Source organism: Emys orbicularis, chromosome 1, assembly GCF_028017835.1.
Source record: "Emys orbicularis isolate rEmyOrb1 chromosome 1, rEmyOrb1.hap1, whole genome shotgun sequence".
Taxonomy (NCBI): domain Eukaryota; kingdom Metazoa; phylum Chordata; order Testudines; family Emydidae; genus Emys; species Emys orbicularis.
The window spans coordinates 156,914,787-156,941,815 of record NC_088683.1 but is presented as its reverse complement, the minus strand read 5'-3'; the positions used below and the strand labels follow the sequence as shown (position 1 = coordinate 156,941,815).

Below are 27,029 nucleotides of genomic sequence, written 5' to 3'. Positions count from 1 at the left end.
TGCTAAGAAAATGGAAAAAAGGGTGGGTGCCAGTACAAAACCTTGTTTTACACCAGTTCGAACGACAAAGGGCTCAGAGGTAGAGCCACTGCACAGAATGGAGGCAATCATCTGGTCGTGGAGTAATCTTACAATGGTGATAAATTTGCTTGGGGAGTCAAACTTTGACATGATTTTTCACAGTTGACAGAGTCAAAGGCTTTGGTCAGATCAATAAAGGCCATATGCAGCTCCTGGTGTTGTTCCTGACATTTTTCCTGGACCTCCCTGGCTAAAAAAATCATGTCTGTGGTGCCTCATGACGGTCTGAAGCCACACTGGAACTCTAAGTACTTCTTCTGCAAGAAGGAGCAGGCAATTCAGTAAGAATCTAGCAAGACTCTTCCCAGCGACGGAGAGAAGGGCAATGCCTCATTAGTTGCCACAGTTGGCCTTGTCTCCCTTTTTGAAAATGGTGACTATGTTAGCATTACGTAAGTCAGCAGGGATTTGTTCGGTGCACCAGATTTTGAGGAGCAGCAAATGAAGCTTGTTAGTCAGTGTTTCTCCCCCCACTTTCAGTACTTCGGCTGATATGCCATCAGGACCTGGTGCTTTATTGTTCTTCATTCATTCAACTGCTTTGCAGACCTCCTCAGGTGTTGGTGGGTTGGCAAGAGTTTCCGAAATTGGTGCTGAGGGATGGAGTCGATGATGTCGTCAGTCACAGTTGATTCTTGATTTAAAAGCTTTTGGTAGTGTTCCTTCCAGCGCTCTTTGATGGATTTGTTATCTTTAAGAAGGGTACTACCATCTCTGGATCTCAGCAGTGTGAGGCCACATGAGCTTGGTCCATACAGAGTCTTTGTCTCACAAAAAATGCTCCGCGTATCATGTCTTTCAGCAAATGCTTGGATTTCTTTTGCTTTGTCCTCCCACCATAGAATATCAGGGTTGGAAGGGACCTCAGGAAGTCATCTAGTCCAACCCCCCTGCTCCAAGCAGGACCAAACCCCAGACAGATTTTTTCCCCAGATCCCTAAATGGCCCCCTCAAGGATTGAACTCTCAACCCTGGGTTTAGCAGGCCAATGCTAAAACCATTGAGCTATCCCCTCCCCCCCATTTGTTTTTGATTTCTCAGATCCTCCTTTGAACTTCAGCTTTGAGTTGATGGAAAGAGCTCTGCTTCTGACTAGATGATGAATGGTTTTGCCAGTCACAGAAAGCTTTTCTCTTCTACTCCAAAAGGGCTGTGATCTCAATGTTGTCATTGTAAAACCAGTCCCGATAGTGGCAGGTAGCAAAGCCAATAGATTCCTCGCAAGCCTCATGGATGGCCTATTTTAGGGCTTCACAGTCTTTGACACTTGTGTTGTCATTTCCAGGTGTGCATATGGTCATTTTTCCCCTGAGGAGTGTTTGGAAGTTCTCTTGGTGCACTGAGGACTGAAATCTTTGGATGTTTTATTGCCATCTGTATGATTTGGATTGCTTTCTATGTTTTGGTGCAATCCAGATAGACATAACTGATCTCACCAGGCAGTGGTCAGTCCAGCAATCATCAGCTCCTCTCATGACATCGGTGATTAGGACATCTCTTAGATCCTATTTTCTTACAATGACATAGTCAAGGAGGTGCCATTGTTTTGAACGGGGTGTTACCAAGTTGTTTTTTACTTGTTGCTGTCTGAAGATTGTGTTTGTGATCACAAGGTCGTGCTTTGCACATTTGCACTGATAATGGTAGCAAATGACTTATTGGCCAATTGGAGGCGTTCGTTGATGCTGACAGGGAACTCAGTCAGGCGGTTGACTAGAAGGTTCTTGATTGCAAAGCCAACACCGTGTATTCGCCTGTCGCTTGCTGGTTTTCCTTTCCAGAAGAAAGTGTAACCGTTGCCCCCTTCCCTCAAGTGGCCTTCACCTACACGTCTTGTCTCACTGAGAGCAGCGATGTCAATGTGGTACCTCGAGAGGTCTTGGGCGACAATTGCAGTTCTGTGTTTGGGTATTTTCACTTTTTGATTCATCTAGTAGAGTACGGACATTCCAAGTGGCAAGAAACATTTTCATTTTTCGACCGCATTGGGAGTGATCCCTCTGGACACAGTTATCCCGTCGGGTATGGTGGAAAAGCCTTTGTCTGGGGCACCTTTTCTAGCCCGTTCCCCATATGGAGTGAACAGAGGGGTTCCTAAAAAGGCCTGCTCAGTCGTGATTGCTGCTGCCAATAATGGCCCCCATCTCAGTCCAGGGGCACATGCCGACCAGCTTGCGGTCACCGCATGCGTATAGGTCTGTGAATAGGGACTCCTTGTGATCACTTCACCTGTCCCTGTCACCACTCGTCCATCGCCACAGAATTTTTATGGGTGGAGGTGTGAAAAAAAGTTCTTCCTGTGAGAGAAGCCTGTGTGTGAGTAATTTAATGTCGGGGATCTGTTTCGCATCAGCAGCCACACAAATCTTGGCAGAAGAGGCGCCTGGGTCCAGCGACAAGGAGGTCCAATACTACCGGGGGTTTCTCCTCCGTTGCAGCCTTTGTCCACTTTTGCAGCCATTGAGAAGTGATCCTGCTTCATCCGCCTGCTCTGCCGTTGAGGTCTTATACTAGGTTGTGTTGTGTTGGGCTGGGCTGCACTTTGTTTGGTACCTCGCCTTCGACCTAACCGCCATGGGTGACCCTACCAGGAGTACAGGACTCCCAACGGCATCGCTCTTAGGGTCTTAAGGATACACAAGCTTCTCCACCACATCAAGGTGGCAGCCCAGAAACCAAAAACTATCATTACAAAAGTTAGCACTTGTTTAAAGAGACATTATATGGGAATAAAGTAATCTGATCTTTCTACGTAACCGGGTGCTACCACATTACAGAGTGAGCATCATTACAACATCTATGTCAATTTTATTAATTTGAGTGAAATCTCAATATACACATACTTAACAGACCAGGTATGTCTACCAAATATTATTAAAAAAAATTGGACAGGTGTGGTGGATGTGTGTGCGGGAGGTGTGGGAGGAGAAGGGTTGTTTGGTTGTTTTTTGCAGGTGATGTACTTTCTCTGATGTAAAAGGTAACCAAATATCTAAGTAACTATCTGTCCATTTTGCTGGGTACATAATTGGTGTGTTAATTCTTCCATAACCACAACCTGCCATATATATTTTGCTATTTATCTTTTTCCAGTGAGATGCTAATAGCCAAGCAACTACTAGCAGATGAGAGATTCATTCATTTCCTTTTGAGTGACCATTTCCACTGGAAGTGCCAGGAGGATCACCAAAGGATCATTTGATAATAAATATCTAACCATTTTTGATATTTGGTTATTGACTACATCCCAATACTCTCTAATGACTAGACATGTCCACCATATATGCATACAATCTCCTCTTTCACCACAATTTCACCAACATTTATCCCCTTTAACCTCTCTATACATTTTAACCTGACTGGTGTGAGGTACCACTGAAACAGTATCTCAAAGATTTTTTTTTTTTTTTTAATTGTGCTACAGACGGTGGTTGTTGGTCATCTTTCTCAGATCAAACCTTACTTTTTGTTCCTTGTTTGTCAACCAAATTTCTAATCCATTCTGGGAAGTTGTTGTTTTTGAAAATGGAATTGCTGTAGTAGAAAGAGCAGCAGCTGGTATTTACCATTATATTTACACTTTCATCCAAAATGCTTTACAGAATAGGGGGAGAGGAGTGTACATTTATAAACTCATAAGCAGATGTTCAGACTGCATACTGTGCAAGAGTAAACTAAGGTTCATGTCAGACAGGTAAAAAATAAATCACCTCCTCTCATGAGGGGGGAAAAAAAAGGAGCTTCAAAAAGCCAAGCAACTTCATTTTATAGGAGGTTTGGTCAAAGTGTAACCAGCAGGCTACAAGAAATTCTACAACAGAGCATGTGACTTCCCTCTTCAACACAGCGGTGTGGCCTACAGAGACACTAGGTTCCAACATGCAATGCTGCCAGGTTGCTCAAATCAAGATGGAATGTTACATTTCAAGATATGAGGTAGCTGTCCCAGTACACAGGACTGCTGATACACCACTGGTGGAGGAGGAGATGGCTCAGGGTGGACACTGGCAGCTGGTTACTTCTGGCAGCAGGTAGTGCTCCACCCCTGCTCCGAACCCTCCCGCCGTGGTAATAGGTAACCATTATGCTCTTCTTGATACAGGAGAGAAGGAATCACCCCCTACAGTAAAGGAGGAGAAGCCTCATACCCCTAAGGCTGGGAGGTCTGCTGCCACCACTGCGAATAGGAAACGTAGGGTAGTGGTGGTCGGAGACTCTCTGCTGAGGGGGACGGAGGCGCCCATCTGTCGCCCTGACATTTCATCTCGGGAGGTATGCTGCCTGCCGGGGGCCCGTATCCGAAATGTTACGGAGGCATTGTCGAGGATTATCCAGCCCTCTGACTACTACCCCATGCTACTCATCCATGTAGGCACAAATGATACTGCGAGGTGTGACACTGAGCGGATCAAGAGTGACTACAGGGCTCTGGGAGTACGGGTGAAGGAGTTTGGAGTGCAGGTGGTATTCTCTTCGATTCTTCCTGTCAAAGGTAGGGGCCCGGGCAAAGACAGATGCATCATGGAGGTGAATGCCTGGCTGCAAAGATGGTGTCGCCAGGAGGGCTTTGGCTTCCTCGACCACGGGATGCTATTCGAGGAAGGACTGCTAGGCAGAGATGGCGTTCACCTTTTGAGGAGGGGAAAGACCCTATTTGGACACAGACTGGCTAACCTAGTGAGGAGGGCTTTAAACTAGGTTCGACGGGGACAGGTGAGCAAAGCCCACCGGTAAGTGGGGAACATGGAGACCTAGGAGATGGATCGGAAACAAGAGGGAGCGTGGGCTATAATGGCCAAGAGAGAAAGGAGGGTCAGGGCAAAACTGGGAGACAAGATCAAACCAGTATCTTAGATGCCTATATACAAATGCGAGGGTAATAAGCAGGAAGAACTGGAAATGCTAATAAATAAATACAACTATGACATTGTTGGCATCACTGAAACTTGGTGGGATAATACACGATTGGAATGTTGGTGTGGATGGGTACAGCTTGCTCAGGAAGGATAGACAGGGGAAAAAGGGAGAAGGTGTTGCCTTATATATTAAAAATGTACACACTTGGACTGAGGTGGAGATGGACATAGGAGACGGAAGTGTTGAGAGTCTCTGGGTTAGGCTAAAAGGGGTAAAAAACAAGGGTGATGTCATGCTAGGAGTCTACTACAGGCCATCTAACCAGGTGGAAGAGGTGGATGAGGCTTTTTTTAAACAACTAACAAAATCATCCAAAGCTCAAGATTTGGTGGTGATGGGGGACTTCAACTATCCAAATATATGTTGGGAAAATAACACAGCGGGGTACAGACTATCCAACAAACTCTTGGACTGCATTGCAGACAACTTTTTATTTCAGAAGGTTGAAAAAGCTACTAGGGGGGAAGCTGTTCTAGACTTGATTTTAACAAATAGGGAGGAACTCATTGAGAATTTAAAAGTAGAAGGCAGCTTGGGTGAAAGTGATCATGAAATCATATGAAGAAGTGAGGTTCTTACCCACGAAAGCTTATGCTCCCAATACTTCTGTTAGTCTTAAAGGTGCCACAGGACCCTCTGTAGCTTTTTACAGATTCAGACTAACACGGCTACCCCTCTGATACATGAAATCATAGACTTTGAAAGTCTAAGGAAGGGTAGAAGAGAGTACAGCAAAATAGAGACAATGGATTTCAGGAAGGCGGATTTTGGTAAGCTCAGAGAGCTGATAGGTAAGGTCCCATGGAAATCAAGACTGAGGGGAAAAACAACTGAGGAGAGTTGGCAGTTTTTCCAAAGGGACACTATTAAGGGCCCAAAAGCAAGCTATTCCGCTGGTTAGGAAAGATAGAAAATGTGGCAAAAGACCACCTTGGCTTAACCACGAGATCTTGCATGATCTAAAAAAATAAAAAGGAGTCATATAAAAAATGGAAACTAGGACAGATTACAAAGGATGAATATAGGCAAACAACACAGGATTGCAGGGGCAAGATTAGAAAGGCAAAGGCACAAAATGAGCTCAAACTAGCTACAGGAATAAAGGGAAACAAGAAGACTTTTTATCAATACATTAGAAGCAAGAGGAAGACAACGACAGAGTAGGCCCACTGCTCAGTAAAGAGGGAGAAACAGTAACAGGAAACTTGGAAATGGCAGAGATGCTTAATGACTTCTTTGTTTCGGTCTTCACCGAGAAGTCTGAAGGAATGCCTACCATAGTGAATGCTAATGGGAAGGGGGTAGGTTTAGCAGATAAAATAAAAAAAGAACAAGTTAAAAATCACTTAGAAAAGTTAGATGCCTGCAAGTCACCAGGGCCTGATGAAATGCATCCTAGAATACTCAAGGAGCTAATAGAGGAGGTATCTGAGCCTCTAGCTATTATCTTTGGAAAATCATGGGATATGGGAGAGATTCCAGAAGACTGGAAAAGGGCAAATATAGTGCCCATCTATAAAAAGGGAAATAAAAACAACCCAGGAAACTACAGACCAGTTAGTTTAACTTCTGTGCCAGGGAAGATAATGGAGCAAGTAATTAAAGAAATCATCTGCAAACACTTGAAGGTGGTAAGGTGATAGGGAATAGCCAGCATGGATTTGTAAAGAACAAATCGTGTCAAACCAATCTGATAGCTTTCTTTGATAGGATAACGAGTCTTGTGGATAAGGGAGAAGCTGTGGATGTGGTATACCTAGACTTTAGTAAGGCATTTGATACGGTCTCGCATGATATTCTTATCGATAAACTAGGCAAATACAATTTAGATGGGGCTACTATAAGGTGTGTGCATAACTGGCTGGATAACCGTACTCAGAGAGTTGTTATTAATGGTTCCCAATCCTGATGGAAAGGCATAACAAGTGGGGTTCCGCAGGGGTCTGTTTTGGGTCCGGCTCTGTTCAATATCTTCATTAACGACTTAGATATTGGCATAGAAAGTACGCTATTAAGTTTGCAGATGATACCAAACTGGGAGGGATTGCAACTGCTTTGGAGGACAGGGTCATAATTCAAAATGATCTGGACAAATTGGAGAAATGGTCTGAGGTAAACAGGATGAAGTTTAACAAAGACAAATGCAAACTGCTCCACTTAGGAAGGAACAATCAGTTTCACACAGAGAATGGGAAGACACGGTCTAGGAAGGAGTACGGCAGAAAGGGATCTAGGGGTTATAGTGGACCACAAGCTAAATATGAGTCAACAGTGTGATGCTGTTGCAAAAAAAGCAAACATGATTCTGGGATGTATTAACAGGTGTGTTGTGAGCAAGACATGAGAAGTCATTCTTCCGCTCTACTCTGTGCTGGTTAGGCCTCAACTGGAGTATTGTGTCCAGTTCTGGGCACCGCATTTCAAGAAAGATGTGGAGAAATTGGAGAGGGTCCAGAGAAGAGCAACAAGAATGATTAAAGGTCTTGAGAACATGACCTGTGAAGGAAGGCTGAAAGAATTGGGTTTGTTTAGTTTGGAAAAGAAAAGACAGAGGAGACATGATAGCAGTTTTCAGGTATCTAAAAGGGTGTCATAAGGAGGAGGGAGAAAACTTGTTCACCTTAGCCTCTAAGGATAGAACAAGAAGCAATGGGCTGAAACTGCAGCAAGGGAGGTTTAGGTTGGACATTAGGAAAAAGTTCCTAACTGTCAGGGTGGTTAAACACTGGAATAAATTGCCTAGGGAGGTTGTGGAATCTCCATCTCTGGAGATATTTAAGAGTAGGTTAGATAAATGTCTATCAGGGATGGTCTAGACAGTATTTGGTCCTGCTATGAGGGCAGGAGACTGGACTCGATGACCTCTCAAGGTCCCTTCCAGTCCTAGAATCTATGAATCTATGTGTCTGCAAGCTGCAACTGTGCATTGAATATGAATGTAGCCATAAATCTAATCCAGCAGTTCTCAAACTGTGGGTTGGGACCGCAAAGTGGGCCACAACCCCATGGGATAGCCAGGGCTTGCTTCAGACTTGCTGTGACCCAGGGCCAAAGTCAAAGCCTGAGCCCCACTGCCCGGGGGTCAAAGCCTGAGGGCTTCAGCCCTGGGTGGCAGGGCTCAGGTTACAGGCTCGGGCTTTGGCCCCGGCTCCCCCACCCTGGGCAGCAGGGCTTGGGTGGGTTCAGGCTTTGCACCCCCCTACCCTCCTGGGGTCGTGTAGTAATTTTTGTTGTCAGAAGGAGGTTGCAGTGCAATGAAGTTTGAGAACCCCTGAGCTAATCCATTTATAAAGAGAGTGCAATGAACTTCCAGCAAGTAGCCAATAATGCCCGCAGCAGGGCAGCTGTTTTATGTTTATGTTGATCTTTATACTCTCCACATTGTTTGTACGTTTGCAAAAAAACCCAATTCCTATCAATTCCAGCCATAAAATAAACTTCTGTTCTGAATAAAACTGACATTAACAAAGTTCTTTGCTTTGCCATGCCAAAAGAGTTCTTGACTGATGCTAGCACAGCTCAAGATACTTTTTTCTGTGAACTGCCAGAGGGAAGCACTCAATATTTTTCAGATTCACAAAACAAGTAGTTCACCTGGAGAGAGGCTTATTAATTCAAGTTACTTGTCCAAGTGGAAGGTATTTGTTTGCCAAATTCTGGGTCTAGAACTTCAACATCATCTCTCAAATTTTAAGTCTGTAAAACTCCTTGCTAAACTAGCCATACCCCACACAATTAAAGCAAATGATCAAAGTATTAGAGGTGATATGAAATTCAACAAAGAAAATAGACTGTGCCTCCAGTAACCTGACATGCAGACACCAAAATCAATTCATGCAGTGAAACAGAATCCCCTAGGAATTATAAATTATATCCCCATTAATACCAAACAAATTAATCTTGATTAACTTTATCATACTGAATACCAAAGGAATTCATCATGATTAGTCACTAATTGTAAAGCACTGCCCTGGTTGTAATTAGGTTAACACAGTTCTTAGAAAATGTTAATAAAGCCTCCACTTACCCACTATGTCTACTCCTTTCCTGCCAGCCCTCCCAGCCATCTGTTTGTAAGTTAGGATGTCCAGGAGTCTGCCACCAAACACAGGTGTTCGGATAATTACCCGATGTGCAGGCAGATTCACCCCAGAAGAAAGGGTGGATGTTGCTGCCAGGACTCGAATCAACCCCCGGCGAAAGGCCCCTTCAATGATATCCCGTTCATCAAAAGTAAGACCTGAGGAGACAATGCTTTCAATAAACACACTAACAGCATGTTTGTGGTGAAGTATAACCATCAGCAGAGAAAGCCTTGTGAGAACAGCTAATATGTTAATGAACACTTACCATGTACCAATTAGAACTATGGAGCCACATCACACACTGCATGGCTGAAATAATCTCAATTCTACAGAAATGTTTTCCTTTAACTATTCTAACTAATAGTATGATTTAGCAGTTTGCTCCTCCAAAGTGCTTGCAAACGCCATAAAAGGTCAGACAAACACAATATTTATTTGAGAATCTTTATAAACAGAAGAAAGTTGGATGCAGCAGTTATAATAGGGAAAAAAACTGTTAACTCCCAGCCCCTATTTAATTTCTGTGATTTGCTGTCTTGAACCTGGAGTCCGACTAAGTTATCTAATTCATTTCCCTGCAAACCACCAAAAATAAATTTTCCAGTGTTTTCTCCAGTCTAGTTTTGAGTATCCAAAAGGGTTCCTAACACTTTCTTTGAGAGGTTGCTGAACAGCTTAATAGATCTTACTGCCAGGAAGTGTTCTGTTTATATGATTTCATCAGTCTACTTCTAAGTCCACAGCCTTGCACCACCCTAAGTTATTCTTTTTCTTCCTTGACATTCATAGGCTTTAAATATTAGTAGACTTTTCTTCCTTCTAACCCAATCTCCCTATATTCAGCTCTTTCATCTTTCTTCGTAAGTCACTCTCCTCAGGTCCCCTGATCAGTTTTGCGGCCTTCTCTCAAAGGGCTGTTGTGACAATAGAGCCAACAAGACCAGCGTCCCTACAAGAGATAAACTATCAAGTTTAAGGCTTATAAACTGAGGAGCTGTTATCCTGGGATTCTGACAAAGGATCTAAAATTACTCAAAGTCACGTCAAGAAGGAACCTGATGCATACTGGGAATCTTGTTTTGAAAAATGAACTTTTGTTAGCATACCTTCAAGGTTGGGTTGTTTTTAAATTCAGAGGAATTGAAAGTCAGTGGGGCCATTGGAAGTCTCCAGAAAAGAATGCCATATTAGCCTGAGTAGTTTTCCATTAACTACAGTAAGTGAAATCCAAACAACTCAAGGGGAGAGAAGAGCTTTCTTTGGTTGATTCAGCACATCACCGTCCTTCAATTGCATTATATTCCAGTTTAAGTTAGGGTATGTCTACACTACGGGATTACTCCAAATTTACAGAATTTGATTTTTGGCAACCGACTGTATAAAGTCGAGTGCATGCGGCCACACTAAGCACATTAATTCGGCGGTGTGCGCCCATGTACCGAGGCTAGCGTCGACTTCCAGAGCCTTGCACTATCCCATAGTCCCGCAGTCTCCCCCGCCCATTGGAATTCTGGGTTGAGATCCCAATGCCCGATGGGGCCAAAAATTTGTCACGGGTGGTTATGGGTAAATGTCGTCAGTCAATCCTCCCTCTGTGAAAGCAACGGCAGACAATCATTTTGCGCCCTTTTCCCTGGATTGCCCGGGCAGACGCCATAGCACGGCAACCATGGAGCCCGTTCAGCCTTTTTTCACTGTCACCGTATGTCTACTGGATGCTGCTGACAGACGCGGTACTGCAGCGCTACACAGCAGCATCCCCTTGCCTTTGCAAGTTAGCAAAGACTGTTACCAGCCATACTGTACCGTCTGCTGCTGTCATGGGTGCTCCTAGCCGGCCTCGGTGAGGTCGGTCGGGGGCACCTGGACAAAAATGGGAATGACTCCCCAGGTCATTCTCTTCTTTAAGTTTTGTCTAATGGAGAGTCGGTCCTGCCTAGAATATCAGGCAAACCTACTAAAGAACCAGAGAAGCAAACAGCCGCTCCGGGTCAGAGCCCCAGACATCCCGCAGAAATGATGAGCTGCATGCCATTCTAGGGGGTGCCCCTACAATAACCCCACCCATTGCTTCCCTCCTCCCCCACCCCTCCCGGGCTACCTCGGCAGTTACCCCCCATTTGTGTGATGAAGTAATAAAGAATGCATGAATTTGAAACAAATCTGACTTTATTGCCTCTGCAAGCAGAGATCAAAGGAGGGAGGGGAGGGCGGTTGGCTTACAGCGAAGTTGAGTGAACCACCATTCTGCACTTGCTCAGCCTATAGCTGAGAATGGGAATCTGTGATAAGCACTAGGATAGAAGCACAGGCAGGACTGAATCTCCATTTGTGTGTGGGCCTTTGGTTGACACTGGTAAAATACAAAATGTCCCAGGATATGTATGTTGGGGGACAGTTCTAAACGGCAGCTTTATTTTTTTTATTTGCAGCAAAATGTAGAGGTCTAAGTATCTGATTGTGAGCCCTGGGAGCAAGAGGTAGGCTGGGGTAGGTGCGACCGCGCGGTGCTGGCGACTGGGAGATCAGCCTGAGGCAGAAGCCTCCAGCTGGCATGATATTCCAGGCAGGACTGAATCTCCATTACACAAAACTTAAAGAAGAGAATGACCTGGAGTCATTCCCTTTTTTGTCCAGGTGCCCCCAACCGACCTCACCGAGGCCAGCCAGGAGCACCCACGGGACGACGATGGCGGTTACCAGTCACACTGCACTGTCTGCCATCCGCAAGGCAAGGCAAGGGGATGCTGCTGTGTAGCGCTGCAGCACTGCGTCTGCCAGCAGCATCCAGTAGACATATGGTGACAGTGAAAAAAGGCAGAAACGATTTTTTTTCCCTTTGCTTTCACGGGGGGGGGCTGACGACATATATCCTGAACCACCCGCGACAATGTTTTTGACCCTTCAGGCATTGGGAGCTCAACCCAGAATTCAAATGGTTTTCGGAGAGTGCGGGAACTGTGGGATAGCTACAGTCATCAGTCGCCCCTCCCTCTGTGAGCGTCCATTTGATTCTTTGGCTTTCTGGTACGCTTGTCTCAGCTCCTTAAGTTTCACGCAGCACTGTAGAGTCCCTGTTGTGGCCTCTGTCCATCATGGCCTTGGAGATTTTTTCAAATGTTTTGGCATTTCGTCTTTTGGAACAGAGTTCTGATAGAACAGATTCATCTCCCCATACAGAGATCAGATTCAGCATCTCCCGTACGGTCCATGCTGGAGCTCTTTTTTGATTCTGGGACTGCACGGTCACCTGTGCTGATGAGCTCTGCATGGTCACCTGTGCTGATCAGCGCTCCACGCTGGGCAATCTGGAAATGAAACTCAAAAGTTCGCGGGGCTTTTCCTGTCTACCTGGCCAGTGCATCCAAGTTCAGATTGCTGTCCAGAGCGGTCACAATGGTGCACTGTGGGATAGCTCCCGGAGGCCAATACCATCAAATTGCGGCCACACTAACCCTAATTCGAAATGGCAATGTCGATTTCAGCGCTACTCCCCTCATTGGGGAGGAGTACAGAAATCGATTTTAAGAGCCCATTATGTCGAAGTAAATGGCTTCGTTGTGTGGACGGGTGCAGGGTTAATTCGATTTAACGCTGTGTTTTTGATTTTGGTTCTGTGATTGTTTGTCTGCTGTATAATTAATTTTGTTGGGTGTAAACCAATTAAGGTGGTGGGACATAATTGGTTAAATAACCATGTTACAATGTGTTAGGATTGGTTAGTTAAATTTCAGTAAAATGATTGGTTAAGGTATAGCTAAGCAGAACTCAAGTTTTACTATATAGTCTGCAGTCAATCAGGAAGTGTGTGTGGGGGGGGAATGGGAACAGGGACTGGGGGTGGGGGAACTGGAATCATGTTTTACTAAGGGGGGGAATGGGAACAGGGAGACAGACAAGGCTCTGTGGTGTCAGAGCTGGGAAGGGGGACACTGAGGAAGGAAACTGGAATCATGCTTGCTGGAAGTTCACCCCAATAAACATCGAATTGTTTGCGCCTTTGGACTTCGGGTATTGTTGCTCTCTGTTCATGTGAGAAGGACCAGGGAAGTGAGAGGGTAAAGGAATAAGCCCCCAAATATCTTGGTGCCGTTGACTCGGATGCATCGCATCGGATGGGTGAGTGGCAGCCTGTAAGTCCCCCTCCCCAACAGTCAGCGCAGCTGCTTGGAGGGGGTATAGCGAACTGTCGTGATGGTAGTAGCAGGTTCTGGCAAGCCAGTCTAAAGGATTTTTTGGATAAATGGATAAGGAAGAACCAGGGCCCATACCAGGTACAGGGGTCAGCCTGGGATGAGATTAAAAAGGAAATGAAGGAAGTGTTAGGGGACTCAGAGGGATGGGGGGTGGCTGAGGAGCCCCACCCTCCTTTGGTATATGGGTAGTGGAAGAAGGTCCCTGCCCATTGGGACTGAATTCCTTCCAGGGAAAGGAGGCACTTCAGTCCACTTGTGAGAAGTTTGAAGTAAGTGCAGAATTATGGGAAGCTGCCAGTAATCTTTCAAGTTTGGTGCTGTTTCAGCAAAGGCTGCTGAAGGGTTGTAAAGTAGTTAGGGGTGGTTAAAGATAGTTTAACACACACAAAGATACACTGGAACCCCACTATAATGCACCCCGTGATAACGCGAATTCATTTATAACGCAGGGCGAGTCTGGCCCCGGCGGCTGCAGCAGGCGCAGGGCGTTTGGGATCCATGCCCCAGCGGCTGCAGCAGTAGCGACTCTCCCTGCAGCCCCGGCCCGCCCCTGGGGTTCTCACCTCTGTCCCCGGCAGGGCCGGCTCCAGCCCACGTCCTTCCCTCTGCGGACTGATGTAGAGGGCGGCAGCGCGGAGGAGGGAAGCGCCCTGCTGGGAGCGGGCTGCAGACTGGCGCGGAGCCCTCCTGGCAGTCGGCGCGGCCAGCCCCGCTCTGCCGGCGGGACCTCCGGCCGGCCGGCCGGAGCGCGGCCAGCCCCGCTCTGCCGGCGGGACCTCCGGCCGGTCGGCCGGAGCGCGGCCAGCCCCGCTCTGCCGGCGGGACCTCCGGCCGGCCGGCCGGAGCGCGGCCAGCCCCGCTCTGCCGGCGGGACCTCCGGCCGGCCGGCCGGAGCGCGGCCAGCCCCGCTCTGCCGGCGGGACCTCCGGCCGGCCGGCCGGAGCGCGGCCAGCCCCGCTGTCCCCCCTTCCCCAGCCGGCAATCCCAAGTGCCGCCCCAGGAATCGGGCCCCACCGGCCCTGGCGGTAGGAGGGGCTGAGTGGCCAGCGCCCCAACTGAAGGAAGCCCTGGCCGCGCCCCTTCTCTCTCTCCCCCCCTCCGTCCCTCCCCCTAGCCAGGGCGCGGAAGCTGAACACAAGTACAGTGGAACCCCGCTATAACACGACCCCGCATTTACCGCGATTGAATATTTTGTACCCCAATGATCGCGTTATAGCGGGGTTCCACTGTAGTTGGCACAACAGGGTTTAAAATCAGAAGCAGAGTTAACAGATCACCTTTAAAGACAGGACCTGGGACTTGGTCCTCGGGAAGTGGAGGAAAAAAAAAAAAAGTTTCAAAGTGAAAAATGGCAGGGTTTGCAGGAGCAGGTAACAACCCCCACTCTTCTCCCAGAGCCAGGATGAGAACCTGGGAGTAAGGGTTCCCAACTGTTTCAACCCGGGGAGTCTACTCTTAGTTCAGAGCTAACTATATCCTTTTCTTTTTTTCCTTCTTCTTTCTCTCAGTTTACTTAATTTGCTGCTGGTAGCCTGTACTTTAAACTGACCTGACAGGCTTAATTGGTTTCTTTCCACCTCTTTCCCCTTCCTCTCCCCCTGCTTTTCCACACTTTTGTTTTTCTGAAGTTTTAATGGAGGGTACTTTGGATACTTATGTGAAATGTTTTGTGTTTTGTTTTGTTTGGGACAAAGTATGACGGAGGTCTGCTGTAGTCCATTGGAATTTTTAGAGTAAAAGATCCACGGGCAACCATGGAGACAAATGTTTTACTGCCTTTTAAACAGTCTCAAGGTAAAGACAGCACAGGTTAAGGCAGCTGTGTGGCAATAATTGTACTTGGTGGCTGAGCTGTTAAAGACAAAGTGCCTTAAAAAACTAAATGTAGGAGTAAGTGATTTAAAGAAGTAAGTGAAAAGTTACAAATACCTTTTGCAAAAATTGATAATACAGGGTTTGGAGGAAAGTAAACATTTGGAAGTTGTGGAAATGGTAAAAGGTAACAGTTGTGGTGTTACAAGAAGCAAGTTTTTGGTTTAATAATAAAACCCAGTTACATAAATGTAACTGTATATGCAACTCTGTGCAGTCACATTGGATGGAAGCTTGGTAATTAAATTATACCAGGGGTTCAGGTAGAATGGCTACTACCACCACTATGCTTCTGTCCCCAGAAGCCTTTACAGCTATTCTGAGAGGAAATGGGCCCTTTTCCCACAGAAATGGTCTATAAGGGACTGCTGCAGGCAGCAGGCGGAGAAATAATCTGATCAAAATTATTTAACTATTGGGTAATGTAATCAAAATCACTAAAGGAATGTCAGGCGTTTCTATTGGAACATAACTTGGCTGCCCCTGGTTGTACAAGATGGGAGTGTAATCAGGGTATGGTTGTGTAAAAAAGAGTAATCACAGTGCAAGGGATGTTAGGCAAAAATTAGTTGTGTGCGCGCGCACAGGAAAAAGAAAAGGAAAAGGGGAGCAATGATGGGAGAACACTGAGCCTTGGGGTGGCTCTGGGGGATCGGACTGTCGCTTTGGTGGGGTGCATGAAAACTCTGTGGGCACGGGGAGGCAGTTCTCCTTGTGTAAAATTAAAATGGCTAATATAATGTTATGGAGGTTAAACTATTTCCCAGGACGTGTGCAGTGTATATTGGAAAAGGGGTAAAATAAATGCAAACAAAACATGGTACTTAATTAAAATCCTATTAGGGCTCCAAAAGGAGCCATAGTAGATTGTGCTTTCTTTTTCAGATCTCTGTGTGTTTTGGAGCAGGAGATGAAAGTGAAAAGTAATCAGAACTCTGGTGGAAGTGGAATGTGTTCCTTTTAAGACAGTCTCTGAGCTGCTAATAGCTTTGGATCCAAAAGCAAGCCAAGAAAGTCTCTGTGTGGATGCAAATTACCTAGCTGATGGGGGAAGGAGAAAACTGCCCATAAGTAGCAGCAAAAAGAATCTGCAAATAATGAATACATCTGGTCAGCAAACAAGCTACTAGAAGACTTAGATTATGGCCCTCCAGAATAGGGAGGTGAAAAAACAAGTCAAGCCTGAAAATAAGGGGGACAGGTTAACCCTAAGGGGGGTGTGTGTGTGTACACAAAGCAGAAATCTGAAGCTGTCTCTCAGCTATTACCTGAGAATAAACGTAAAGCTTGGTACAGCAGAGAAACTATTGCAAATCTGGTCTGTTGTACAAGAGGGGAAACTGAGGCACACCACCTCATAAATTTCATAAATGACCAGTGAGAGGGGTAATTCATTAGCCTGACAATAGAACAAAATAAGGACAGCCTGGAGGTAATTCTTCTGTTTTTCCTGCAATTAGCAAGGAAATTTGTAAAAGGAATTGGTATTATTATTAAGCAATAATCTGTCCCCACCAGAGGGGGTGGAAATTATTTCTTTTGTTTTTCAGACACTCTACAAGCATGCTGACGCCAGTGGAAGAATAACCCAAAATACCATGGATGTATGTTTTGTGTTGTTTGTCTGTGGTGTTTGTCTTGTTGCTAGCATGACGTGGGTGGGGGATGGCTTCAAAAGGCTGACCTGGGGGGGAGATGTGTATGGGAATGCAAAATGCTCAACTAGGAGGCCAGCACCTGTGTAATAGCTACCATGGTGCCTGGAAATAGAACGGCAACTAAGGTGGGCCCCACAATCCCTATGGGAATAATGAGAAGGGGAGGAACTCACTGGGAATCAATGGAGGGGGTGTGTAAAATGGTGTAAATCCAGAGAAGATGTTTGGATGTGCCCGTCTCCTGTGATTATGGAGGAGCAGGCTCAATGGCCTATGGCAAGGGTGAACAATTGGGTGTACTGTGTATGAGGTGTTTTGCTGGAAATGTACATATTACTGGGGGCACAATTACACAAGCCCCTAAGCAAACTACATGCATCTACACGCTGCTATCTGGACTTTGGTGCACAAATGGATCTGTAAATCTCATTGCTGTGAATAATGAAACCGGGGCATACTGCCTGATTCCATACGAAGTGGTTAAGTTGGTTTGGACAATAACCCATTTCTCTGTGGACATTCAATGGACTTATGATGTGGACAAAAGCATGCAAAACCTGCAGGGGCAGCTTGTTGCAACTGCCAGCAACTGGACACATTAAGATCCTAACCCTGTCGAAGGAGGAGAGGCAGTGTTTTGGTGGTGGCTCGGATACTGGACCATACTGCAGTGGTCAGGACTCGGTGTTGCTGTGGATTGTGTATTGTTAACTGTACTTGCGTTACGTTGCATATGGAGATTACTTATAGGTTATGTAGTAAGCCCTCCCCACCACGCAGTGTGCAAGACAACCCGGACCCAACCTTCTCGGGCCCACTATAAAGGGAAGTCTGGAACACTAATTGGAACAGGTGTGGTATGCCCGTACGAGAGAAGGTGCAGGGCACTGTACTACACAAGGGGCAGTGGGACAAATGGAATATCGACACCTTCCACCTTGATGCCTGGCCCTATCAGGAAATGTGTCGCCATATGTCCTATGCTTTTCCAGGGATACCTGGGCAGGAGGATCCCAAAGGAAAAAGAAAAAAAAGGGATGGAATGTTAGGATATAGATATTCAGGCCTGTCTGTAAAGGCCTATACTTTAAGAATTTATGTGTATTCTTATCACTTAGCTAGTTATAGAGGTATAAAAGAAAGAATCAAAATCACTGTCTGTGAAAGGGCCTTCTCATACTGTGATGGTCTGAGGCTCTGTTCTTAGGCTAAGTAAGGCCTTTGGCTAAGCAGCAGAGGCAGCCATAAGCTGAGAAGTGAATGGTCACATTGCAAACTAGTCACATTGAAATAAGGTGCTATTGGGCTGTTAGGAATACAATCCTGTCCTGATATTCCTATCACCTCCAGAGAAAGGGAAGAGCCTAGAACAGGGGTTGGCAACCTTTCAGAAGTGCTGTGCCGAGTCTTCATTTATTCACTCTAATTTAAGGTTTCGCATGCCAGTAATACATTTTAACCTTTTTAGAAGGTCTCTTTCTATAAGTCTATAATATATAACTAAACTATTGTTGTATGTAAAGTAAATAAGGTTTCAAAATGTTTAAGAAGCTTCATTTAAAATTAAATTAAAATGCAGAGCCCCCTGGACCGGTGGCCAGGACCCGGGCAGTGTGAGTGCCACTGAAAATCAGCTCGCGTGCCGCCTTCGGCACGCGTGCCATAGGTTGCCTACCCCTGGCCTAGAAGATGTAAAAGGAAACTTAATTTGATAGCATCCTGTCTGGCAAGAACTCACTTATCAATAGCTGGGATGTGAAATCCTCATTTCTGTATTGTTCTATCACTGTAGTCTTCACTTCCCTATTGTTTGTCTGTATAATCTCTGTCTGGCTCTGTGATTGTTTCTGTCTGCTGTATAATTAATTTTGTTGGGTGTAAACCAATTAAGGTGTTGGGATATAATTGGTTAAATAACCATGTTACAATGTGTTAGGATTGGTTAGTTAAATTTCAGTAAAATGATTGGTTAAGGTATAGCTAAGCAGAACTCAAGTTTTATTATATAGTCTGCAGTCAATCAGGAAGTGTGTGTGGGGGGGGAATGGGAACAGGGACTGGGGGTGGGGGAACTGGAATCATGTTTTGCTAAGGGGGGGGGAATGGGAACAGGGAATGGAAACAGGGAGACAGGCAAGGCTCTGTGGTGTCAGAGCTGGGAAGGGGGACACTGAGGAAGGAAACTGGAATCATGCTTGCTGGAAGTTCACCCCAATAAACATCGAATTGTTTGCGCCTTTGGACTTTGGGTATTGTTGCTCTCTGTTCACGCGAGAAGGACCAAGGAAGTGAGAGCCCCCTAACACGCTGCTAAATTCGAACTAAACTCGTAGTGTAGACCAGGCCTTAGAGATCAAACGAGCGTTTAGCCTGTTGGAGTTTCACACCAGGATTTTTTTCAAGGTTAACTACACACCCTCATTGTCTCTGGATTCTGGTCTCTGCATATTTCATGCAGTATTCACTAATTTCTACCATCAGGACAGACGAGGAAACTTCTTCCAACAATTGGACCTCGCTTCCAATCTACCCTTCCAGAGGGACCATACCTATCTGAGAAACAAATCGCAGACCTGGAGTAAACATATAGCAGTTACCACTAACAGTGACAGTTTTTCTTTCTTTCCATGTTCGCCCTTTGTCAGAGACCCAGAATAACAGCTCCTGTCCATCTTCTCGTCTGTCTTAGTGTTTGGTTGAGTAAATTGTCTTAACTCACTCACAAAGCTGATAGTTTTGACAACATGTCTTGGTTGTAACTCAGTATTTCCAGCATTTAACAAAAGCTGGGTTTGTAAATTGCCATTGCCCTTTATGTTGAAATTAATAGAGAGAGGTGGTTTACCGCACAATTACTGAGTTAAGCTTTAGGCCACAAAAAATAATCTCAGGCTTAGCTTTAGCTGTGGGTGGCAATAACATTTGATTTACCTATAAGTGACAAAAGGGACTAAAGACTTCAGAAAATGACTACTAAATATAAGTCCAACTAGATTTTGGTATCTATATAGTATGCTCATGAGAAATGAGTAAACAACTCAAATACCTGCATGATGAAATGCCACTCCCCATGGTAAAGTACGCTGGAGCACAGAGTCCAGACCGGACGGCGAGCGCCTTAGCTGGTCCATCACCTCTTCTATTCCTTCCTTGTCCAAGGCAACTGGTGAAAGTGCTGAGGTTTTGGTAAACCCTTTAGTCAGGAGACAGAAAGAATATTTGTATAGCTCTCAGCAGGCTTACTCTGCTATAAAGGCATAGTGCAGCTCATAGTCTCCTATTAAGCTCCTCTCTCATTCCCTCTTACTCTCAGACTGCTGCAGGGACCAGTGTTGCAGATTGTAGAACTCCCTGGCTATGATGTCTGCCAGTTTTTCACACCAGTTCTTGGATGGACAGAAGAGTAGGACTGAATGGCCATCGCGAATGGTCTCGTAACACAGGCTCACCACATGGTCTTCATCTCCCTGAATTGAGACAGACAATTCTTTCAACAAGTTATTGTATCATACAGGGTTTGTAAATGCTGCCATTTTGGCCTCTATCCCACTTCAAATCCCCTATCCCAATTCAGAGGGAGAAACAAGGGAAAGAAAGGGAGCTGAGTTTTCTTGACTTTTGAAAGTCTAGGGATTAGTATGGTACACTGATGTATACATGTCTTGGGCCCAACAGATAAATCTGCAGATTTGTGTCAAATTATCCCTGGCTTACTCCCATTGTTACAATCACAATTAAAACCTTTTTAACCTTTTATTATCACAAAAAGAACAGTTAAAGTATTTGAAACTTCAGAAGTTAAGTAAAAACTTTAACAATTCTCTTATTCCCTTTAGTTGTATAGAGTTTCTTATATGGAAACCTCCCTTGTCTGATAGCTTCTTTAGGTGGTATTAAAGATGAAAGTCGAGTGGTTATTAAAGTTCACAAACATACACACTCCCAAGAGAAGGAAAAGAATAAGGAAGTATAACTTCTTGTTGATTGATAGTGTGTGTGTGTGTGTGTGTGTGTGTGTGTGTGTGTGTGTGTGTGTGTGTGTGAGTGAGTGAGTGAGTGTGAGAGAGAGAGAGGGGGGATTTATTGGAAATTACAGGCAAAGCACATACCGTAATTTTAATAGCCGCACAGACACTTAAAGTCTTACTAGTCAGACTAAAATCTTTGTCAATAGCTTGCTTTTTTGATTACAGGTTAATAGCATGTTTCTGACATGGATTTGTTCTGGATAGTTAAACCAGATTATTTTTAAGCAGACGGCCAAAGGAGGAATAAAGGCGAGAAGCAGAAACTTCAAGTGCACATGACAAGTCTTGTTCAGAATTCTGCCAAACCCAGCAGAGGTGGTGATGTTATCTGGCTCCCTTTTCTTGCCCAGTCTAGTTAGGACATCTTCCAGGATCATGACAAAGGCCCAAGACCATGACGGTAGATCCCAGGGACCCAGTGAGCTGTGGTCACCTTAAAGGTGAAACTCCTTCCCTCAAGCTGTTGAGTCCACAAATTTGACTTTCCAGCCCACCTAGCTTAAGCATATTGCCATGTAACCTCTAGAAAAACGGGCAGCAACCTGATCCCATCAAAAGTATTCAATTAAAACAGTTACAGTTATTCCAATTATAAACATTTATTTTGGTTTCTGGAATCCCTCCACTTGTTATGCCAAATTATGATCTCTAATCATAGTTCTTTTTGTTTAAACAAATCCAATTTTTGCCACTCTCTCTCAAATTTTGCTTATTTTATATAACAGGCTGAGCTGGTCTTAGAATCATAGAAATGTAGGACTGGACGGAACCTTGATAGGTCATCTAGTTCAGTCCCCTCCACTGAGGCAGGTCTAAGTATTATCTAGACCATCCCTGACAGGCGTTTGTCTAACCTCCAATGACAGAGATTCCACAACCTCCCTATGTAATTGGTTCCAGTGCTTAATTTACAGTCAGAGTTTTTCCTAATGTCTAACCTAAATCTCCCTTGCTGCAATTTAAGCCCATTGCTCCTTGTCCTGTCCTCAGTGGATCAGGAAAACAATTTATCACCCTCCTCTTTATAACAACCTTTTCCATACTTGAAGACTATCACGTTCCTCCCCCCAACCCCTCAATCTTCTCTTCTCCTGAGAAAACCCAATATTTTCAATCTTTCCTCGTTCGTCATGTTTTCTAGACCTTTAACCATTTTTGTTGCTCTCCTCTGGACTTTCTCCAATTTGTCCACATCTTTCCCACTTTGTGATGCCCAGAACTGGCCACAACTCCAGTTGATGCCTTATCAATGCTGAATAGAGCGGAAGAATTACTTCTCATGTCTTGCTTACAACACTTCTGCTAATAAATCTCAGAATGATGTTTGATTTTTTGCAACTGTATTACACTGACAATTCATATTTAGTTTGTGATCCACTATAACCCCCAGATCCTTTTCTGCATACTCCTTCCTAGACAATCATTTCCCATTTTGTATAAGGAAGAAATAATCAATTGCACAAAGTGTAGTACTCTACATTTGTCCTTACTGAATTTCATCCTATTTATTTCAGACCATTTCTCAAATTTGCCAAGATTATTTTGAATTCTAATCCTGTCCTCCAAAGAGATTGCAGCCTCTCCCATCTTGGAATCACCCTCAAACTTTGTAAGTGTATTCTCTATGCCATTATCAAAATCATTTATGAAGGTACGGAATAGAACTGGACCCAGGACAGATCCCTACGGAACCCCACTCAATGTGTCCTTCCATCTTCACTGTGAACACTGATAACTACTCTGTGTATGGTTTTCCAACCAGATGTGCATCCACCATATAGTAGGTTCATCTAGCATATACTTCCCTAGTTCGCTTAAGAGATGATCATGTGAGACAGCTGTCACATTCCAGGGTGCAATCCAGACCAGTGAGGGGTTGCGTCACCGCTTGCCCTGCAACCTTGGGCACCTCACAATGCTTTGCTGTTGTAGCTCCCAACCTGGGCCGCTCACAAACAGTCTACCAGCATGCAGGTCACACTCTGAGTGTTTGTGTATAGCTACAGCCCTGGTCCAGCAACTCTGCCCCAGCAGCCTGTCAGCAACACACCAGCCACATGCTGGCTTCCAGCAGCCTTGGTTACTACCTGAAGGATGACCCCAACACACTCCCAGTGCCAAATTTTCCCAAAAAACGTGTGTTCTGCAGTGTCCAGCCTTCACCTGGGCAGTTCAGATATTAGAGGTCTGTTGCCCTGTAAGGGATCAATATTCAACTGTTTACTATTTTAAATGGAGTTTAGTTCAAACACAACATGGGACAGTTTATATTTTTAAAAAAAACATGTTTATTTAAAGAGATTTTAAGTGAGCATATGTATAAGGTATTAAAGTCAGAAATGGTTACAAGAGAAAAAGATAAAACACTTTCTGGTATCTAAAACTTAACAAGCTAGACCTGGCCCAAGGTAAAATCCCCACAGTTCCCAGCAATATTGCTGACCAAATTTTCAGATCAGAAACTCCCCCAAATTCAAAGGGTTGGTTCCTTTGTCTTCTGAGATGAATGTGTGTGAAATAGGGAAAGAGATAAGGAGAAATGACATTGGGGTGTTTTTGCCCTTCACTTTTATAGTCCAGTCACACTTTGAAGTTGATTCTTCTAAGGATTACCCCTCAAAGCAAAGTTTATTCATACAGTAAAGGCGGTGACATGGAGTCCAGTGGTGAAAGTTGCTCCATGCTTTCTTCTCTCTGGTGTATGCTAAAATGCAGATCTGTTGTCTACTGCCATTTCTCCCTCATGCTGTCTCAAGGACCCTGTTTACTACTTATATGTAAATTGAGGTAAACACATTCCTGTGTTTAGGATAGACCTGTTTAACAACTTTTGTCTAGGCAGAGCTGTGTGATTTTGAACATGTGCTATCATCTTACAAGGGAAATTCATAACTTTGCACAGGATGTTGCTACATACAGTTCACCATATTATTGACCGGCAAGCTATTAGTTTTCAAATGATACCTCACAAGGTATATTTTATACAATTATTACAATGGTGTATAGGGAGCGAATACAGGGCCACTTTCAGTAAGAACAATATCAAAAGCTTTACTAAAGTCAAGATGTATCATCTTCTCCTTCCCTCCCATTAACAAGGCTTGTTACCCTAACAAAGTAGGGTATTAGGTAGGTCTGACAGTTTGTTTTTGACAAATCCATGTTAACAGTTATTTATCTTCTAAGGTGCTTACAATTGATCAATTGCGCCATTATCTTTCCAGGTACCAATGTTCAGCTGACTGGTCTATAATTCCCTGGGCTGTCCTTATTCCCCTTTTCATAGATGGGAAATATAGTACCTCTTTTCCAGTCCTCTGGCATCTCTTCTGTCCTCCACGAGTTCTCAAAGATAATCACTAGTGGCTCAGAGATCTCTTCGGCCAGTTCCTTAAATATTTTAGGACAGTGGTTTTCAACCTTTTTTCATTTGCGGACCCCTAAAAAAAATGTAAAATGGAGGTGCAGACCCCTTTGGAAATCTTAATAGTCTGCGGATCCCCAAGGGTCTGTGGACCACAGGTTGAAAACCACTGCTCTAGGACGTATTTCGTCAGGCCCCGCCAACCTGAAGACATCTAAGGGTATGTGTATACTGCAATACAAGCCTACGGCTAGTGGGACTCGAGTCACCTGACCTAGGTTAGAAAATCCTGGGCTTGAGTGACTACACTGATTCTTAACCCTATGTTAAGATTTTTCTAACCAGGGCTTGAACCTGGGGTGCTGATGTCTGCACTGCAGCACGCAGACCCGAGTCAAAGCAATCGCAGAGTCCCTAGCACCCTCTCAAAATGCAACTGCTCTAGCCTTTTGACCATGATGCACTGTGGGAAAACTTTACTGCCCACCCTGCATGTTACAGGAAATTTGAACAGTCCGCCAACACAGCCTGCCAAGTCATTTTGGTCTGCGTGCTCCCAGCTATCGAAGCCAGCAACAGAGAGGAGCAGCCTTTTGAAAAACTTCTCTTGCTTACGCTTTAATTCCTGTGTCAGAAAACGGACAGAGCTTCTGGGATGCGCCAATGGGCATTTCGGCAGCTTTTTCTGACCCACCAAATGCACCTGACAGATTTCATGATGGAGTGAGAGGAGGAGGAGACATGGCAGACTCGCACTGGCTGATGCTGCTAAGTAAAATCGGCATATTTTACTTAGCAGTAAACCAGCTGATGTTATGTAGACCGGCACTTCTGATGCAGGGCCACAAGCACAGACTGGTGGGCTCACATTGTCACACAGACCTAGGATGACCAGCAGTGGATCCAGAACCCTTGCATGAAGAAAGCTACATTTCTGCAGCTTTGTGAGCAGCTTGCCCCAACCCTCCAGCCTAAAGACACTCGCCCTTGCCAGTCCAGAAGCAGGTTGTTAAAGCAGTCTGGAAGCTGGCTACCCTGACTGCTACAAGTCCGTTGCCAACCAGCTGGGGTTGGAAAGGCGACAGTGAGCAAAGTGGTGGTGGAGATTTCTGAGGCAGTAAGGTGTGTGGTTTTCCCAAAGGTGGTCATTAAAGATATTCCTGAAGTAACTGCTGGCTTTGAGAGAATGGGGTTTTCCTAACTGCACAGGGGCCACTGATGGGACTCATGTGCCCATAGTTTGCTCTCCTCAAGGAGTATAAAAACCAAAAAGGGTACTACTTGATTGTTATGCAGGCCCCCCACAGAGACCAATTTATGAAGGTCAACATGGACTGCATTCCCAAAGTTCACATCAGGGTTTTTCACCAATCAGGAGTCTACATTCATGGACAGACTGGGACACTGTTCCCACCAAATAACATTGTCATAAACACTATCCCCACTGTTATTCTGGGGGACCCCACGTATCCCCTTTTGCCTTGTCTTATGAAGCAATTCCCTGATTTTCCGAGGCCTGGGCAAAAGAAGGTTTAATTACACTCTTAGCAGGTGTAGATTCTATCGCTGTTGGATGTGCTTTGGCAAATTAAAATCCAATTGAAGGTGTCAGCAGACCCATTTGAATGCTAACTCAGCAATGCTGTCTGCATTCTTTACAATCTTTGAGAAGCCAAAGGTGAGCCATTTTCCCCTAAATGGGCCTATAACAACAAGGAGCAGCTGAATCGGTTCACTCAGCCAGCATCTACTACAACTGGAGTTGGCTGCACCGGGCATAGGCTTCACATAGGAACTACAGGGTTTGAAGCCCTGAGATGGCATGCCCTGAGTCGTCGGTGGGGCCCGTGCTGGAGGGGGAGCCCCCCAATCCGTTAAGTAGCAAGACTAACCACTAACGATTAACTAACAGAGCGAACTATTTACAGAAGATAACAGAGGAGCTAGGGATTAGTGGGACACTTGCAAATCAAGAAGCCACTGTTCCAACAACCGTCACTGGCGGTAAGAAGAAACTGAAGGGGGGGTCGGGCCGGCAGGGTCATATATAGAGCGCCATACTGATGGCGCACCAGGGGACTCCATAGTCGGCCCGATGGGTAGCTGCTAGGAAAAAACTTCCGACAGCCATGTACGTGGTGCGCGCACACACCTAACTGGAATTGATATGAGCAAGCACTCGAAGAACACATTTTCACACACACACACACACACACACACACACACACACACACACACACACACACACACACACACACACACAGTTCACTGTTTCCAGACAGCTCCATAGACGCTGAGTGATTATAGAGTGGCAAACTTAAAGATTATTACTTTAAGAAAAACATGAATACTCTTTAAACCTGTTCTTTACTGTTTGCATTTCCCGGTCACCATTTTGAACTCCACATGCTGGGGGTTGAGAGGGGCACCAAACTGCTGGGATACAATCCTCCATTAGTGGATACATGCTGGTAGCTGAGGCTTCTCATAACTTTGGATTGGTTCTTAGAGCAGAAATCCCTCCCATTACTGTAGTAATAAACTTTTAATTCGAATCAGAAACTTATCTGGCTCAGGGGCAGCTTCTGTCTCCTCCTGGCTCCCATTAGTCCCCATGCTGGATTTAGGGGACAGTAGGGCACCATCCAGGCTGACCAGGTCGTCATGCACCACGGTTGGCTCTGTGATAGGCACAGTGCCAAGCACCAGTCAAACGCCTCATAAAAACAGGCATGAGGCTTACGAGTTGCACAAGGTGCGGTTCTGATCCCTGGTCTTCCAGCACTCACTCTTGAGACACTAAATTCACCCCCTGCACTGGTCACCAG

At 45.1% G+C, this 27,029-nt stretch overlaps 1 protein-coding gene across 1 annotated transcript in view; it reads right to left on the bottom strand.

The window, feature by feature from the left end:
• POLQ (DNA polymerase theta) overlaps nt 1-27,029 on the bottom strand; it is a 159,539-nt gene that overhangs the window by 113,304 nt on the left and 19,206 nt on the right. The window contains exons 7-9 of the mRNA XM_065416674.1: nt 20,117-20,276; nt 19,856-20,002; nt 9,026-9,238 (exon numbers count right to left, since the gene is read on the bottom strand). Coding sequence (XP_065272746.1) covers nt 9,026-9,238; nt 19,856-20,002; nt 20,117-20,276 — 520 coding nt within the window. The remainder of the gene's footprint in view (nt 1-9,025; nt 9,239-19,855; nt 20,003-20,116; nt 20,277-27,029) is intronic.